Raw genomic sequence first — 20,584 nt, forward strand, 5'->3', positions numbered from 1 at the left:
ATCAAGTGTCATCCACTACAAATTTAAAAAAAATGTATCTGAACTTGAGTGGATGAATAAAAAGTATTTTATTAACGATTGAAAATTTCAACAAGATGTAGGGAGAGTGTGAGCTAATAGTAAGAATTTAATAGTAGCCTTTCTTTTTGTTTTAATTTATTTTAGTTTGTAGGTTCATTAAAGAATGCAAAAAATCAAGTGCCCGATCATTTTTGTAAGCCACTTTGTATACTGGAAATAGTTTTGTAAGCGACAAGAAAAGGTACTCAGAGGCTACATGAGCCCACAGCTAAGCACACCTGCTTTAATCCTGCCACAGGAAATTAAGCCGCGCGTTTCCCCTCTGCGGAAAAAAAAAAAAAAAAAAAAAAAACTCTACAAATGTCAGCGGCGGCGTGCGGCGGGGATGCTTATAAACTTACAAACAAAGTATCGAGAAACTCGCATCATCTCTCCGCCTCAGCTGAATTGAAAAGTTTCGCCCGAAGCGAGTTGTGGGCAGGTAAGAGTCAAGATCCGAATACCAGGTAGAATACACAACAGTTCTATGCCCTTTTTTTTCCCTCTGCTTCGCTATATTCCCCACCCTATCCTATTCCTCAGTCCCAACCTGTCCGACAGGTTCGAAAGAGAGGGGAGAACATCGAGGGCCACGGCTTTCCTACCAGAAAGGAGAGTGTCTTCGAGGAGTCGGTTGGTTCTGCAACCTCCTTTCGACTTGAGAGAGAGAAAGAGAGGACCTTGTTAGGTTTTCTTCTTGTCGCTTCTTTCTCCGGAAGGATTAAATCTCCCCCCGGATGGTTGGATCTTCCTCTGTACCTTGATTGGATTGTCGCCGTTAATTTTTTATTACTTTTGGACATTTTGTGATGGATATACTGAAGGTAGTAGCGCTCGGCGCCAGGTGGTGTGCATTCCTCCTGCTAACGGTTTATTGCTGTAACGGAAGTGAGGCCCTCAAAGTGAGTTTTTCACTTTTTTTTCACTATGTTTACTTCTGCTTTTCTCGAATATGATATTAGTGTTTATTTTTACGTGTTGCAGCAAGCGTTTACATCAATAACTGAAATTATTTAAATTAAATTCCTTCCCAGTCTCACCAGTGACGTAAAGTTGCCTTGCAGCACATTCCAACCTTGACATCTTGGAGCAGGTTTCAAACTTACCGCCTCCAAGCTTCATTCATTTATAACTGTGCGTTAGCTTTAGAAAAAACATTCCTCAAAATTCGTTTCAATATTTTATCCGAGTAAATTTAATCGAGATTGTATAAAATAAAATTTTGTGAAATGAGAAAAAATGACATAGTGTAAAAAGGCTTGTAATTTGGATTGTAGGCCTATTTACAAGATTCTTAGGCTTGTAAATAGGCCTACAATTTAATAAATGTAACATATAAATAGGCCTATTATTTTTAGGCTTGTAAATAGACCACAAGCCCATTTAAAAGCATAAAAAGTAGGCTTGTAAAGTGTAAAACGATTATCGCTTGGTGACTGCTTAAAATCGTGTTTAATCAATTCGACTTTGACTAAGAAACTGAAAATACAAATGAGATTTAATATATGAAGTACATAATTAAAATTTCGTAATCTTGTGATTCATTTTCTGAATATAATTTGGCCAAAATATTTAAGACAATTCGAATTGTTTACATTTCTTTAGGTATTTTAAGTGAAAGAAGTTGCAGAAGGAAAAGGAGCTGTTTCAAGTGTTGCCACATATAAACACAATGGAATGCTAAATTCTTTTCAGTTCTCTTGATTTTGTTTCTTTACAGAATTATTTCTAAAATTATTTTGGAGTTACTACAGTGAAAAAGTTAAAAATGAGTGTGCTTCATTCTATAAATTTTTCTTATTTAAGAAATAATTAATATCATATAATTAATATAATATCAGAATTACTCGGATTTAAATAAACAAACAGCTAGCTTCAAAAACTGTATGATTTTATTTGTTACTTCTTACTTCTGTTAAAAAGATCTCTAACGTACCATTTATATCTTAATACCTGATGTTTACCTTGGTTCAGATTTTTCTCGTAAAATGTGCCTGATTTGCTGTGACAGAACTATTTAAATTAATTATTGATGGAATTTGATCGATTCTTTCAAAAATACAATATTTTCTTAACATGCGCTTCGTAGTAAAATATTGTTTGCGAGATTCATTTGCTTATTTGTTTATACCTAAAAAAAAATTAAAATGTATAAAAAATTTTTAGCCCAAAGGGGCAATTTGCCCAGAAAGGGTATTAATTTCGTTTTGGCATTTCCCGTTAGTTCACTATAAACTACGTTTCACTTTTCAAATTGTTGCCGCCAAATATTAGAGCCCTGCATTATATTTAAAGAAATTAAATAATGAAGAATCTGCATGAATGTATGTATGTTTTTCGAACCTTGAAAAAACAACGGGAGAACGGTTTTCTAAGGGAAACTGGCTCGTATACACGTTACTCATGGGGAAAACCACGAAAACGCCCATGCAGCCAGCCCGTTCGCGGGATTCGAACCTCGGACCGAACTACCAGTGTTCAGCGACGTTACCGCTCGGCCGCTGGTGGGCCCGGTATAAAGGAAGAAGGGGTACTAACATACTAACATGATTACTGCTGGAGCCTTTGGCAGAATCATTATGGCAAATTTCATATTAGAAATGTCCTAAAATATATTTTTTATGCACATAGTAATTAATAAATTTTATACAACGTTAAACTGAAATAATATTAAATTAAACCTTGAGACTCTAAATAGATTAACAGTTCAATGTATGATTGTTTTTTTTAGGTAACATGTATTAAGTAATTACATCATGTATAAGAGGTCTTGGATGAAAATTTTAGCTTATTTAAATTTAATTTATTTATTGAATTTTTTATATTATATTAAACTTTAATGAATATTAATTTATGATTATTTTAGTATTCTTTTTGATTAATAATATAATATTTTATATCATTATATGCATACGCACATTTGTATTCGGTTGAATAGGCATTAAAAGTTACTAAAAGATGATATACCAAAGTTAGTTTTGAAAAGTTTCAAAATCAGCACCACAAATTATATTAAAAATACGTGTAAATTTTTAGGCACACTTTATGTGTTGCCGAGTGTAATTTTTCATTGTGTCACATTTCAGTTGAGTGAAGGAATTAAATATGTACACGTGATATATAAAATCATTCGACAGGATTATATTTATCTTTATAAAGAAGAAAAAGAACACACCCCTTCTCCCAAATCGTTTCCGAACAAAAGTAGTACTCATCAGTAAGATAAATTGTATAAAATTTTTATCGAAAATGAAGGATATAAATATATTAAGTTCGAAAAAGACGAAACTGATTGAAATATATCTTTAAATCATTAGAAGTGTAATAAATAGTCCGTCTATTTGTACATTTTATCAATATGGCAAATTTCATAATGCCAAAAACTAAAAATCTTTTATTACTTTTAAATTAAAGTGAAAATAAGTAGAAGAGGTTTTATAAACTTTTTAATAAGTTGTTTTTACAATTTATACTTTTTAATTTGAGGTAGGGCCCACCAGCGGCCGAGCGGTAACGTCGCTGAACACTGGTAGTTCGGTCCGAGGTTCGACTCCCGCGAACGGGCTAGCTGCATGGGCGTTTTCGTGGCTTTCCCCATGTGTAACGTGTATACGAGCCAGTTTCCCTTAGAAAGTCCTCCACGAAGGCATTCCTCCTCTTAGGCAGATAGCCCTAGAGGCTTTGCCATAATTACATACACACACACATTTAACTTGAGGTATCATTTTTTTAATGTTCTTTTAGAATTAATTCTTTTAACTTGAGCTATCTAACTTTTAATAAGTTATTTTACAGTTTATTCTTTTTAACCTGAGCTATCAGTTTTTCAATAGGTTATTTTACAATTTATTCCTTTTAACTTGAGCTATCAGATTTTTAATAAGTTATTAGTCCTGAGGGCAATTTGCCCAGAAGGACTATTAATTTCGTTTCAGCATTTTGCGTCGATTCACGATAAGCGTTGTTTCACTTTTGAAATTGTTGCCACCAAATATGATCGCCCTGTGTTATATTTAAAGAAATTAAATAATTAAGAATCTGCATTATATGTATATATGTTTCTCGCATTGTGATAAAACAACGGTACCTAGAGCCATCAAAATTTGAATAATGTAATCTTCCATAGAATATGGGCATGTGGAAGCCTGAAATTTGTTTTATTCTCAATTTCATATTTCGTAACACTTCAACGAATTTTTGTTTCACAAACTAAACGATTTCAAAGCGCGCAATGGCAACCCTACATGGAAAAAAAAGTATTTTTATCTCCACCGCGCGAGACTCTGTATCGGAAACTCTAAAGTTATGCTCATTTAAAAATTATTTTGCCATATTGCTGTTGAACTAAATTTTATGGTTTAAGTGCGAAGAACATGATATTTAATAGGGAGGGGGGAAAAAAACCGCCACTTTGGACGTAATTTAAAATCGGTAACCTTTTAGATTTTTTAGTCCAAAGGGGCTTTGTCCCTGAAGAACTATTGTTTTCGTTTTGCGATTTTTTGTTGAATCATTATAAACGGTGTATCACTTTTCAAACTGTTGTCACCAAATGTTACAGTCCTGCATTATATTTGAAGAAATTAAATAAGGAAAATTCTGCATAAATGTATGTATATTTCTCGTATTGTGATAAAACAACGGTACCTAGAGCCATCGAATTTTGAATGACGTAATCCTCCTACGAATATGGGCATGTGGAAGACAAATTTGAAATTTGGAATTTGTTTTATTATCGATTTCATATTTTGTAAAACTTTAACGAATTTTTGAGTAAGAAACTCAACGATTTAAAAGCGAGCAATGGCAACACTCTATGTGGGGGGGGGGAGAAAACCTTTTTATCTCCAGCGCGCGGAACTGTGTATCGGAAATTCTAAATATATGCTCATTTTAAAATTACTTTGCGACATTACTATTGAACTGAATTTTATAGTTTAAGTGTAAAGAACATGATATTTAGTAAATAAAGGTAACACACAAAACGTTAAAAAAACGCCCCCTTGGACATAGTTTAAAATCTGAAAACTTTCAGATTTATTATTATTATTATTATTATTATTAATGTTTTTTACAATTTAGTCTTTTAACTTGAGCTATCACTTTTTTTAAGAAGTTATTTAGCAATTTATTCCCTTTAATTTGAGCTATCAGTTTTGCTACCTACTTTCTCAGGGTAAATAATCGGTGGTCTCTGTACTTAGAGCTAAGCTAACCTATGTTAATTTAAATACCCGCAAAATAACGGAAGTTCGTTTTTAGCACAATCTGCGCCTTAAGATTAAATTAAAATGTTATTTTAACCGTTTTCCGGTTTTGTGATTGTTTCAGACTCAGCGATATTTCGCTAGTGGTCTTGTAGGATCTCCAGAACTTAAACACAAGCTTCCAGTTACAGTAAAACCCGATAAACTATCTTTAAGAAGTACGTCATCAAACGGCCGGAATAACCAATTTCGGTACCATTAATGTCATCAGATTTCTGTCGTAGTGACTGTAAAGCGTCTGTTTGAATTTAGAGACTGTTCACACACTTTTTAGACGATTTTGCTTTAAAAGGAAAAAATCTGATATGTACACCACATGACTTCATTGTACGGAATGTTAAATTATACGCATTTTTTCCTGCATTTCATTTAAACTTATTTCCTCGAATTTCATTAGAGAGGTATTTCTCTTTCAATTATTTCAGTTCTCAATTCGCTGCAAAGCAAAAATACACAAACCCTCAAAATATCTTTATCAAAAATGGAAAATATAGAAAAATATAAAACACCAACTATAGATAAAACAATTAAAAAAAATTACAAATAAAATTAGAGTTTTTACGCAAGAACAAGCAATCCGGGCAGCGGGAAACTAGGGAGATTTTTCAGTGCTCAAAACTAAGAGTTTACTTTTGCTAACACTCGGCAAAAAGACTCTGAAGGTGCAGAAATTGACTCAATTCACTATTCTGCTAAATTTCAAATGTAAACAAATATGGCTGCTATGGTGAAAAAAAAAAAAAAGAGCTTAGTCACATTTAAACATCTTTTAAATTGTTCATAATTCTACAACTATTGTATGCAGATTAACTAAAGGCTTAAAAACCTTAACCGGAAGATAAGATTAACATAATTCAATCTTTTTTAAAGCAAGAAATGCATAATTTACCAACATTAAAAGAAAAAAAAAAAAAAAAAAACTGAGCTCACGGAGCCGAGTAACAGAAAGGTTATATATATATATATATAGATACACTATTGATGCGGGATACTGCAACCAAAAAGGAAGATGAACTTTCAACGTTCTTAGTCTACTCGTTTTTGAGCTATGCGTGATAAATACATACATACGTACGTACAGACGTCACGAAAAAAAAATCTCTTCTGAATCCATTTTATAACCCGTTTTTAGAAAAGGAGTCCTTTATTTTGTCCTTACATACGGATGTCGCGAAAAAAACATCGCTAAATTGCATTCGACAGCTGTCAAAATGGATATTTTCGTTGAAATATGCCACCCGAAATTTTTTGCGATTGCAATACTTCTTTTACTTTGTACAAATGAGTAAAAACATTCTGAAAGCCATGTTTTTCTACAGTTAAAGCTACGATAGGCAGTATTATGAACAAGAAAGTAAAAAACGTCAAAATTTGGCTTCAAGTAGAAAGATTGTTGCAATTACATATCCAAGGAAAAGACGGAATCTTTCGAATGTAGCTAGGGTAAGATTCTTAATGTTAAAAAGAAAATCCTTCAAGTCAAAATCATAGTCGCAAAATTATTAAAAACGCAGTGTCACACGTAAATAAAGTGATTAATGCTAATTTGAATCTTAAAAAAGCGAAAAAAAACATAATTTGCATTGCCTTAACGACATCCGAACGCAGAATTCACTGAAAATTCTTTATGAAAAAAGTCTCGACAAAAATGGCAAAATGTTGCCACAATCAATAAAACTTCGGTGTATTTAAATGACTCCAATAAAAAGGAATCCATTTATTATCATCAAAGAGGAGACAAATTCTGAAAACACAGTTCAACGAATTTGCAGAAAGTTTTTCATGTAGCGGCAAATAATAAAGAGAGGGAGGGAGGATGTTAAGATCAGCTTTACATATTATCAAGAGCATATTTTATACCCAGCTTTCAAGTATGAAATACTTTCTTTTTACCCACAATGCCGTCAATCAGTAAAACTGCATCAAGACAAAGCAAGCAGCCAGAAGTCATTTTCACTCTCTCCCAGAGTTTATTCAAAATTTTCACTGAAATCTGAACGTTCAATTCGAATAGCATTTTGTGAACTTATATATTTATTTTATGAGGATATACAAAAGAGACAAATATACGTTCTTTAGTAATAATGAACGAATTGGTATTTAAATAAAATATTCTTAATTTAGCTCCCCAACAAATCGACAGAAATTATTTCCTGAAAAATGTATGAAGTATGTTATTATTTGGTATTCTGGCAGCGTGAAATGTGAATGTCGTTTAAAAAATGGATATTGTATTTTTTAATGAGAAAATGCTTCTCATACACTAATAGATATTATCGTAATAGATAAAATAGCAATCAAGTGCTATGAATAAATCTTTGCGGAAATTTAACGAGTAGATAATTGTGAAAATATTTTACGTGTCTGTTTATTAAGAAAAAAATAATACCCACAGTTTGCATTTAAGGAAATCGAGTTTTCTTTATTTAAATAAAATAAAATCAGAAGGGAAAAAATTAAGAAAAAAACAGTAAAAAATCTAAAACCTTTCAGATTTTGGCGTTTTGTGTGTAACCTTTATTTATTAAATATCATGTTCTTCACACTTAAACCATGAAATTCAATTCAACAGCAATATTGCAAAATAATTTTAGAATGAGTATATCTTTAGAATTTCCGATACACAGTCTCGCGCGCAAGAGACAATCCCCCCTTCCTCCGTACAGTTTCACCATTGCTCGCTTTGAAATTTCCTTTGAGATCTTATTTCACCATTGCTCACTTTTTTGATTGAGTTCGTCAATCAAAAATTCGTTGAATTATTACAAAATGTGAAATCGATAATAAAGCAAATTTCAAATTTCAAATTAGGGCTTCCAGATGCCCATATTTGGTGAAAGATTACGTTAATCACAATTTGATGGCTCTGGTACTGTTGTTTCATCACAGTGAGAGAAACATACATACATTCATGTACATTCTTCGTTATTTAGTTTCTTTAAAGATAACACAGGGCTCTAATATTTGGTGGCAACAGTTTGTAAAACGAACCGACATTTATAGTAAATCAAAGCAAAATGACAAAACGAAATTAATAGTCCTTCTAGACAAATTGCCCCCTTTGGACTAATAAAATTTTAAATATTTTTATTTTTTTTATTCAGTTTTATTTTTGATAAAGGCAAAAGTGCATAGGTAGGAAAGTTGGGAAAAAAAAAAAAAAAAAAAAAAATACTTAAAAGGCACAAAATACATACGAGATTAAAAATATTTTGTAATGAATTATAAAAATAGCATAATTAGCATTTCCTAGTGCCTTCGAAAGCGATCAACGTATCATTGTATACTTTATATCGTTAATAAATAGGTGATTTTGTTATACTGACAAGTAATCTGTACTATTAAAATATGTATATGTCTGGCCCTTTGTTTGTGGCATCACCTCCTCCGAAACGGCGGGGAGTTAATATTTCGAGGAGAGGTACTTCCGGATTCCAAAAATTCGTGGCATTTCGATCATTTTTATCTTCGTACGACTTTAATCAGCCTAAATATTAGTTAAAAACTCCGAAAACGCTTATTTTCGCACTCATTTTTCCGAGTGGCAACAGTCTTGCCCGCTGGAGATAAAAATGCTTTAGTTCGAAGTGTTGCCACTCTGCTCGCTTTCAAATCCTAGAGTTTGTTAATAAAATATTTCTATGTTTTACGATTTAATAAAAATAGTATTGCCAAACATTAAATACATTATTCCCTATTCCGAAAATTTGTTGGAAGCCATTTCAACTATTCCCATCATCGTACGACTTTAATCAGCCGAAATATTAATTAAAAACTCTGAAAACGCTTATTTTCGCACTCATTTTTCCGAGTGGCAACAGTCTTGCGCGCTGGAGATAAAAATGCTTTAGTTCGAAAAGTGTTGCCACTGCTCGCTTTCAAATCGTAGAGTTTCTTAATAAAAATTTTGTAAGTTTTACAAAATACGAAATAAAAATAGCATTGCCAAATATTAAACATATTATTATTACATAAGGCCATAAACTGGCATTGAAGAAAGCATGCGATTGTATGTGACGTAACTATAAGTCGAAAATTTTTCTTTAATGTCAGCATTTTAAATAAATATCTGCTGTTGGCAACTTTTGTGTTTCGTGTTAGGATAATTGCCACGTTAAATTCTTTCATTGATATTAAGAAGAAGTTGTTGTATTACATTAAATTTAAATCGTGAATAATTTTAAAAGTTTTTGTTTCCTGGTTTGGCAACAAAAAATATTTATGAATTGATTGTTGCTTGGAAAGAATGAGCTCATTTCATTTATAGCGAAATATTTTTATACATTTTCTTTTCAGGTATACATAGAACTTATAAATTTGGATTTGGCCAGAGCCTATTAGTATATTGTTAAAATCTGTAACATAGTAAAAGCTGCGTGGGGAATAAAAGGCCTTATGTTTTACCTTCGATGTGATTTTCTTCACAGAATGAAAACTGTCTTTACTTAATGTTAAAACTTGCATACATTTATGTTAGTAATTCTTGCGTATTTGTTTAAAATTTATTAGGTATCGAAACTATATGTTGGCATGAAATTAACATCTTTTCTAAATTTCGAGTTATATTTGTTACCGACAAAGTATAAAGAAACGCCGGTATTCTATAGAATGCCTAAGCATTGTAGTATATAATGCCGGACGATTTTGGGCAAAGTATGAAATATGAGAGTTATTACATACTTTTCTAGACATTGTATATGTTACCGGGAAAGTGTGAAATTCGGCATTCTATGGAATGCCGGCGTTTCATTTACTTTGCCTGTAACATGTATGATACCTAGGCATTCTATAGAATGACAAATGCTGTTTAGACAAAGTATGAAAAAAAAAAAAGGTTATTATTCAAAAGACGTTCATTCGTCAAAAATACAAATGTTCTTTTGTAAAATTAAGGAAAGAGTGCCATTAAAAACTGTTATTCGATATATCTTGATACAAGATAACAAATTTGTATTTTCTACCTGGCTGAGACTGGGAATCAGTAAGATCTACCTGACAACGGAAATTAAATTCAGAAATAATCATAAATTTCACAACAATGCCTTTTTTAATACCTTTTTGTATTCTTCTGACAGGGCTCACAAAGGTTGTTGCACGGTTCAATATCATTAGCTGTTACGTTTTTGTATTTGGTTGAAAGTTCTTTCAACATTCTGTCACGTCCTCCGTGTCCAGTACTCAACTGAGTTTTCATGAAGTACGGGAAATAACTCAGCGTCCGTGACGTAATACTGTATAGTGTTGGCGTTAGGATTTTTCTCTTAAATCCACTATCTTTTTGATTTTGCGTTATTATTTAACGGGACATATATTCACAACCAACATCATCGAAATACTTTATTGTAGAATAAAAGTGCATGAAAAAATTATTACTATTTTAAAAAGTGCATGAATAGTTATTATCGTCTGCCGCCGTGGTTGCATTTCTTATCTCTCGTTTTTTTTATTACAAATGCTTTGAATATCTTTTAATATCATGACGCCATCTGGCGGTAGACTGTGGAAATTGCTAAGGTATTTCTCCCGCCTTTCTAGCATGCCTTCGTGGTGTGGTGGTCTGCACGCTGGCCGCGTATTCCAGAGGTCTGTGGTTTGAGTCCCGGAGTGGGCATTGCTCATTTCTTCGATTTCCTTGTTTCGAAAAATTCTAAAATGATTCTACAATGGCGCCCGAACTAAAAAAGGTGGCGGATGATGATTCTCCACCACCAGGATTTGGCGATTGGGTTCCCTAATCCCCAATCGCCCTTTAAAAGGGGGTATATAAGGTATTTCTCCCGCCTTCTTGGCATGCCTTCCTAGTGTGGTGGTCTACATGCTGGGCGCGTATTCCAGAGGTACGTGTTTTGATTCCCGACGAAGGCATTGCTCATTTTTAAATATCTCTTACTTCCGAAAAATTCCAATGTCTCTACTATAGTACTGACGCTTTCTTTAACAGGATAAATAAATGTAGTTTTGTTTTCCAGAAACATCACATTCTAGCGATTCAGCAACCAGTACTCCAGTGGTTCCTTCTTAGTAGTCATTTTGACTTTTTTTATATCATTTATTAACTTTTGGTAAGCAGTTTGGTTCTTCAAAACGAATCAGAAATGTATCTCCTATTTTGCCGGTTTGTCATAAATGTGTGAAACATGAATCGTTTCATACATTGTCGGCTAGTTTTAGGCATTCTATACAATGCTTAAGCATTCTATAGAATGCCGGATTTCAAACTTTGCCGGTAACATATATATATATATATCACCTACGTGCTTCATTCGAATCGAAGCGACGTCCTGTGCAGAACATCCCCTTCGTTCCAAGAACATTGTTGTCAAGGTAGAATCAATCACGATTCTTTCGAAACTAGGTTGCGCCGCTGCGAACACGATTCCTGAAACCGAAACCTCAAAAGAACTCGGCTGCATTACTTCACTGCACTTCTTTTCATAGAACTTTTTTTTTTTTTTTTTTTTTTTAATTTATTTTCCGGAGCAGTCCATTGTTCCGTGATACACAAAGACTTTGCCTTCAAACAAAAGCCACCAATGGACGTAAAAGGAACGAAAACACAAGAGGCATTCGTCTGCTCGCTAGTTAGGATCTCGTCTCCAATTAATTGGCCGCTAGGTGGAAGTGGAGTCGGCTTCCATTGTCTTGAGATACCTATCTGAGTTTAACCCCCGTTTAGAGCCTGTCGGGAAAAAGAAATGGCCAGAGCTTGAGATTGCAACATCGGGTTAAAGAAGTTGTCAAATAAATATCAGCGGAATGGTTATGTGCATTATATAGCTTGGCCTCTTTTATTAAATAAATATTTTTTTTTTCATTTCCTTCCGGGTGTAAATGTTTCTCACGTTTTTGATAAGCTTCCCAGGCTTCACAAAAGTCGTAAAAGTTGAAAGGAACGAGTCGTGTTGTTTTCACTTTCGTTGAAGCGTTCAACTTCATTAGCCTTTTGCGGTCTAGGAAATCGTGAGCATATTTGGTAACCGAATGCTTTTGTTTAGTACAGTGAAATAACAAAGCAGAATCTCATGTGTGTTACCATGAAATAATTATGCAAGAGCTGTAATGCTTACGAACTTTTTTAGTGCTGAATTTATCAGCTGGAGGTTAACAATCAGGTTATATGGTATTTCTCCCGCCTTCATGGTGTAGTGTTCAGCACGCTCGACGCGTATTAAGAGATCCGTGGTTCGAGTCCCCGCGGGGGCATTGCTCGTATTGCTCGAGTAGTGAGTGCCACCAAGGAAGACCACTGACCTGGCCTTAGCCTCACAGTGTGTTATCTTCCTGGCAGAAACCATCTACTCTCTGCTTCATCCTGCTCCGGGAACGCAGCCGAATAGACGGCTAAGAGCCTCATAAAGCTTGGATGTTGTTGTACGGGGAAAGAGTATCCTGTTAGGAACTACTTAAAATTAAGCAAAGAAGCAATCACAAGACTGTTAAGAATCGCTGTTAGAATAGACAGAAACTTGTGTTTGATAAAGTAAAGATAGGAGGACTCTGCCTGAAAAATTAACTGCCGTGGATTTTCTGGACTTGCTAAATGTCTACATGCGGGTGCTTATCCTGACACAACTGTCATATCTTTATGGGGCTTCTGTAAAATCGTTGGTCCTGCATGGAGGAAAGTTGTAACCTATTAAATTATTGCACATAGTAAACTTTAAAATAATAATAATAAATAAATAAATAATAAAAAAAATAAAAAATAAAGAGAGAGATTAAAAGATGATTAAAAAAATCCTAGCGCCCAAACATAATTTAACGCAGTTTACTTTCCATGTGCCTGACTCTTATGTAAGAACATTTAAAAGAATGGGTACCTGTTATCACTAAGATAACAAATTCCTGCATAATTTAGTTCTTTGCGCATACTTAAACTGTAGTTGTTTTACAAATTGAACCATTCACCTACATTTTCTTTCGTAGTACTTGCAGACAGGATAATACATACGTAAGTACAAAATTGAATATTAAAGTGAAAAACTAACATGATACTGAGTACAGAAATACAGAAAGCTGATCCCTAATGCCTGCATACATAACACTTAAAAATGCATACATAATACATGAAAACTAAAAATAAAACTGATAAGCATAATACATAAAACTGATCATTAAGTACTGCTATGTAGTCTAAATCCTAGCCAAGTACGAACTGACCTTCATAGTACATGCAGAGAAGGAATAAATACAGACTTAAATACTTTAAAGTGAACATAAACAGAAAAGTACAGCACCATACTCAGTAAAACTGATATCTGATTCCAAACACTTGAATACATAATGCTGATACATAATTACAAAGAGAAACTTACCTACATTAATTTTCTTAGTTAGTTTTATCACCTTAGAACATGCACATAATTTATACAAAACATTGCTCGAGTAGTATTTAAGTCGAAGTTCCACTGACTTCGAAGTGAAAATATTACATAAAAAGAGTTTTTTCTGCATATTTCAGAAGTTACTTGCTCAGCCAATCCCAAGTCATCGTGCTATCACGTGCCCCTGCAAGGACTGCACTATGGACCCTGCAAGACTGTTGCTGTAAATATTGTAAAAATATCATATTTCTGAATTTCTGAATATTGAACTACGGACACTTATCATCTGCATTAACTGCAAATATTAACTGCATTTACTTTGTTTGGCATTATATTATGTACTCTGAGCACCGTTACGATCGATGAACTTTCCACTGCGAAGCTCCTCACAGTGCTCGAGTTTCAACTTTATTTTTGCATTTCTGTGGACTTGATCACTGAAATTTTTGTTGAATATTCATGCTAGGACTTTTACCTACTGCAGAAACATATGTTTTCTAACATTAAAATACTAGTTATTTTTAAAATTGTGATTTTCCAAGATTCCAGCCCGCAGCCAATGCCATGGACTCTCAGTCATCACGTGACGAGGCTCTCCAAATGGACTTGCAATCTCTTCTGTATATATTGCATACTTTTATATTTAATCAAGATTCATTACTTGGAACTTTTTATTTAAGGAACGAGGTTTTTAACTATCTGAAACTGTTTTAGTATCTTTAGATTATATGTAAACCCTTACTAGTGTTCTGTCTTGTTACACCACCCTACGATGTTCATTTCTACAGTGACAATGAGTCACCTTATCAGGTTCAATGTTCCGTCTTACTTTCTTCGGGAACATGCAAGGACCTGACTCGGAACAGAGAGCTTACTAAAGCTATGTTCAATAACTGTGGGAAGTAGACAGGATACACAAGAAGGGTATACAAAACCCTTTATTTTTCTATATTTACAATAACTTCCGTACTTCGGAATACAAAGACCCACTACTTGTGGTCTAAACGTAAAAATATAAAAATAAAACTAAACTCTTAACTTTGAAATAATAAACGTGGAAGATTGGCCTTATATTAACAGGAAGCCGTATGTAGTACAGAGAACTGTGAACACTACAATACGTTTAAAGTTATCAAGAGGATTAAACCTCTGGCCTGGAAGGCAACCAGCAACTGAGTAAAACTTCTAAGGTAAGCGGCCTGCTTCGACTAACTGCTTCCTCTCTCTCGCTTGGCAAAAAGCCACAACTTAAGTACTTGGCGTTCGCCAGACAAATTTTGCATAAGTACGTTAACGCTTATAATTCTGGCCGGAAGTAGAAAATAAGAAGTGATAGTAAGATTTAAAATAAAATAAACGTTAGTAAAACTTAAGATCCTTACAACCTTCTTTTTTTAAGTATTCACATCTTGTTTCGGTGACACATTTCTAGCATTTTGCGCTCGAGGCGCTTTTCTGTGCACACTGTCCATTCTGAAGGTTCAGTCTCTCAGTTCAATCACTTTGGCTTCCAGATTCACTATCGATTATTCGGATTTTTCGTCTTCTTGCTCCTCGAACGTCGTCACTATCTTTATCACTTCCGTCTTCGTTCCTCATGCGCAAGCTGTCTATGTAGTGATGTAATTTCGTTCGTTATTGCCGAAAAATTTAACTCATCTTCGCTAGGAGTAACTTCTACGTCGTGTTCCGTACTTATTGGGCTCAGTAACTTTGAAAGAAATACTACGATCGGCAAGAAGGTTCAGTTCGTACTGATGTCGAAGACAGAGTCCTACCCGCGGTCGCAAGTATTTTTGAGATAAGACATTTAATCGCATAAGCATTGCAAAGACAACCTTTATTTGAGATAAGACATCCTTATAACTATTCAGACACCTCGTAATATGATCTACAAAAGGCCAAGTAGATCTCTCAAGCGATATTCCTTAGGTCAAACACAAATAAACACATCGATTCGAATGGTGCCTCTCAGGCACCACTCGAGTTATCGCATCACATGCAGTGGTGCCTGAGAGGCACTGCTCGAGTGCAAAGGGCTAGATCTTTTTACTTCCAGGATGCCTTATTTGCCCAGTATATAACAGCGGTAAATGGAATGGAATGGACTTCGAGAGAGAGAAGCAGAGTTTTTGACTAACTCGCGTTTGCCTTTTGGCCACATCTCCCTGAGCTGCTACTAAGTTCGTCCGTGTTCGTGTTCGTCCGTGTCCGTGTCCCCTTGATTGCTTCGCTAGCTAATTAGATATTTAGGGCCTAACTAGTAAGAATTGTATTAGCTTCGGCTAAACTTTTTTAGTTAGTCATTAGATAAGTTCTTATTGGAGGCTTTGTTGTACGTTCTGAGAAAGGAACCATATGTGAATCTTTATTTTGAGCAGTAAATGGTATTAACCCTTCTTGAGCTTTACGTTTTTGTTACTGAACTTAAACGATTATTCACTTAGCTGTTCGCTAGGTTCCTCCACACGTAGTCATCAGATAAAATGGAGGAACACCACAAATTAAACACAAATTTAGAGGACTATTGGTTTAACCAGAGTGACTTATCATTTCGCTGCCTTTGATTTCTTCTTAGGAGCACATTTAATCCATTGACTACTAACGAGACTATGCCCCATGAAAAGTTTAAAAATTACTGCTGGGTCGAAGATTGCTAAGAATCACCTGAATGTTGGTGATCATCTGTTAATAGTTGTATAATCAAGTACAACGCCGTGCTCGCTGTACGCAAAGAGAAAAGAACAAATATGAGTTGCCCAATGTGTAATGCCGGGTTATGCAAAGAATGCTTTACCCTGTACCATGCGATGGAAATCTATTTCATGTAATGAAGTTTTCCAGGATAATAGGTGTGCTTATAGTTAAGTCGATCGCTACGACTGGGACATATGTATCCCAACATTAACTACGCCTGAGACATATGCGTCTCAGGATTTGGCTTGAAAACCTTTTGTCAAAAACATCCAAAATGCTAAATTTATCTTAGTTATGACATATTTGGCTGACTTGGACAGAAAACTGGGTAAAACATTTTTAGTTCAAAGGGACTTTGTCCCTGAAGGACTATTGTTTTCGTTTTGCGATTTTGCGTTGAATCAATATAAATGTCCGTTTCACTTTTTAAACTGTTGCCACCAAATGTTAGAGTCCTGCATTATATTTGAAGAAATTAAGTAATGAAAAATCTGCATAAATCTATGTATATTTCTCGCATTGTGATAAAACAACGGTACACAGAGCCTTCGAATTTTGAATGACGTAATCCTCCTACGAATATGGGCATGTGGAAGACCAAATTTGAAATTTGGAATTTGTTTTATTATCGATTTCATATTTTGTAAAACTTGAACGAATTTTTGATTAACAAACTCAAGGATTTCAAAGAGAGTAATGGCAACACTCTGCGGGAAAAAAAAAAAAAAAAAAACTTTTTATCTCCATCTCCCGCGGAACTGTGTATCGGAAATTCTAAAGATAGGCTCATTTAAAAATTATTTTGCGACATTGCTATTAAACTGAATTTTATGGTTTAAGTGCGAAGAACACGATATTTAATAACTAAAGGTAACAGACAAAATGTTTAAACAAACGCCTCTTTGGACGTAGTTTAAAATCTGAAACCTTGCTGATTTTATTTTTATTTATTTATTTTTTCGTGTGTGTGTATATTTTGTGTGTTTTGTATTCCCCCCCTTTTTTTTTTTGTGTGTGTGTGTGTGTGTGTGACTTACCACTCTTAGAATTTGTTCATGAATTTAGAAACACTCTACATTCTTTTCACACCATTTTAAATCGAGATGATCTCTAAGGACTAGTGGAAACAATCTCCATTCTACTACTAAATTATAAGGTATTTTCCCTTCCTTCCTGCATACCTTCGTGGTGTAACGGTTGGCACACTCGGCGCGTATTCGAGAGGTCCTGGTTCGAGTCCCGGCGAGGGTATCGCTGATTTTCATTATTTCTAATAAAAAAACAACCTAATGACTCTATTAAATTTCGAAGTAGGAAGTAAATATAACCTGAAAACGACTTAATTGTCATCTAGCTTTATATTTTATTGCCTTGCCGATTATTCTGAGGAGTTCATTTAATCCAAAGGAATAATCCGCGTTCGCCGATTATCGATGTCAATTCTGTGAAAAATGTCACCTGCTGCTGTTCATCCAGAAATATAAACACAGAAATGATTGACATGCTTCAAAAATGCTGGAACTTATTTCGAAGCTGTGACAGGTCGCTGAACTTTCACAGTGCTGTCAGAATATCGATGAGTGACGCAGTTGTTTTACTTTACAATCGATTCTCAAAAGTTCGAAATCTTTTTTTTTTTGTGCGATCACCCACGTCTAGAAAAGGCGTTTTCCGATTGGAGGTCGAGGTCCAGATGGAAAACTATTTTTTCCGCTGATATCTGTTCCGAGAACTTGTTGAGACGCCTATTGATATTACGTAATTCAGTTTGTATGCGATTACTTGTTAACATTAAAAAAGAATGATTAAAAAAAAAAACACGTTACCCTGTAGTGGCCAATTATTGCATAAAAAATAACTATTTTTTTATTTCAAGTACTTTATAGTTTTGGTTGTGTTTAATTGTTTCATAAAATTAACTTTTAACATTTTGTAAATATTTATATTTATATTTCTTTTATGCTGAATGGCAACAAGTACTTCATATTTCTATTGATACTATTTCTTTTACGCTGAATGGCAACGAGTGATGATTCATGATTACTTTGGTTTTCGAATGTTGTTATTCTAGCAGCAGCTCATTTTGTTTGTGTTTAATTGTTTCATAAAATTAACCTTTAACATTTTGTAAATATTTATATTTATATTTCTTTTATGCTGAATGGCAACAAGTAGGTATTCATTTTTATATTTATATTTCTTTTACGCTGAATGGCAACGAGTAATGATTCATTACTTTGGTTTTCGAATGTTGTTATTCTAGCAGCAGCTCATTTTGATAGCTGAAAAATAAAAGCAATAAGCTATTTGTTTGTAATTTTCGCTATTCCTAATCAGCTTAGTTAGTTAGCTGAAATTACTTGTAGCCAAGACTACAACCTCATGAAGAGAAAGTTCTGGTCTGACATAAGTTGCCAATTACATGAATAGCAAAATGTAATTGATCTATGGGAACTTCCAGCTATTTGTCTTTCACTAAAATGAATTTTTGTATATAGAATGTGCTGAAATGGAAGATATTGCTTATTATTCCTTTGGAACACTTTTTTACTCAGTTTTTTGTTCTGTAAATTTGGCAACACACGAGCATTTATTCCTTACCATTTTCATGTTTCTCGAATTGAACGTAAATAATTCTTTGACTGCTTCATTTGTAATAGAAACAGATGTTTGATTATTTGACTTCTCATAAAAGATCAAACGTTAAAAAAAAAAATCTGAACGCTTTCGGATTTTATATTACGCCCAAGGGGCTTTTTTTAACGTTTTGTATGTTACCTTTATTTATTAAATATCATGTTCTTCGCACTTAAACTCTAAGATTCAATTCAACAGAAATATCACAAAATAATTTTAAAATGATCATATCTTTAGAATTTTCGATACACAGTCTCGCGCGCTGGAGATTAAAAGAGCCCCCCCCCCTCTGTACAGTGTTCTCATTGCTCGCTTTGAAATCGTCGAGTTTGTTAATCAACAATTCGTTAAAATTTTACAAATTTTGGTTTAATCCTAGTATCCGGTGCACACGGGATTTGGCTACTTTTGGCGACTTTATGATGAGCAGTAAAAACGCGACATATACGATGAGTAGTAAACAGGTCATTCAAAGAATATATATGGTTATACATAGTATAAACTATATATAATATATATATATATATATACACATAGTATATAGTGTATAGTATATATATATAGACGTTCTTTGGATCATTTTTGGTGTTGGCGATAATTTTCAAAATCGCGCCAAGGCTGCACCGTATACTAGGATTTTACCCAAATTTTGAAATAGATAATAAAACAATTTCAAAATTAGGACTTCCAGTGTGTTCTGGTGTTGACGTACGTTATTTAAAATTGGATGGCTGTAGGTGACATAGTCTTCTCGTTCATTTGCGCTTTGGCAGCTGAGGATGATGGTTCGGTAAAACCATCGAAACTAGTCTTGTGAAAATTTGAAAATATAACACTGACTTCTGTTGTTTGACTTCTAAATCAATGCTTTAATTGTATTTGATGTTTTATATTTCTCTATATTTTTCAATTCTTAATGAAGATATTTTGGTTTTATGTATTTTTACCGTGTCGCGAAGTAATAACTGAATTAATTGAATGAGAAATATATCTAATTAAATTCGAGGAAATAAGTTTAAATGAAAAGCAGCAAAAAGTGCGTGAGTATTTCTGATTAATATGAAATATCTGAACTAAGATACTCTGGCTGTATAATGTTCGATTGATACAAAAAGCACGTGCCAGAAAAAATAAATAAATAAATAAATGTGCATATAGTAATCAGCTTTCCTTGGAGGCACGTTGTATCATGCTTTTCCTATTTGCATTAACTACCAAGAGTTTGCGTCAAATTTTATCTGTTCTAGTAGAATGCCTTTCAATAGCCTTTTTGAATTTTAATTGGAGACGAAGTATTTCAACTCAGTTGAGCTGAAATTTTGTCTAAATTCTATTTTTACGTTATCTTTAACAGTATCTTTGTTACTGGCCTTGAAGATGATATCTGTTAATTTTTTTTAAGATGGAAGATTCTTTTATTTATTTATTTTGTTTTCATACGGGATTGGTTTTATGCGATAAAATTTTTAATTAATTATAAACAAGAAACTCCAAAATGCAATGACCTTGGTTCTTTCTGTATCTGCAAGAAAATCAGAGCAGAGTTTCTTTACAGGATCCAGCCCTGTCCTTGATATCAGTTTTCTCCCGTTATTCATG

The 20,584-nt window shown here is 33.9% G+C and overlaps 1 protein-coding gene across 2 annotated transcripts in view; it reads left to right on the forward strand.

The window, feature by feature from the left end:
- The first annotated feature begins 668 nt into the window (after window positions 1-668).
- Window positions 669-20,584, forward strand: part of LOC118186044 (uncharacterized) — a 219,857-nt gene continuing 199,941 nt past the window's right edge. For both annotated transcript variants that reach the window (XM_085812188.1, XM_085812187.1), the window contains exon 1: window positions 669-962. In XM_085812188.1, coding sequence (XP_085668314.1) covers window positions 870-962 — 93 coding nt within the window. In that variant the 5' untranslated portion in view covers window positions 669-869. The remainder of the gene's footprint in view (window positions 963-20,584) is intronic.

This window comes from Stegodyphus dumicola, chromosome 2, assembly GCF_044657685.1.
Source record: "Stegodyphus dumicola isolate Sdum_Otavi_A_Nest chromosome 2, ASM4465768v1".
NCBI lineage: Eukaryota > Metazoa > Arthropoda > Arachnida > Araneae > Eresidae > Stegodyphus > Stegodyphus dumicola.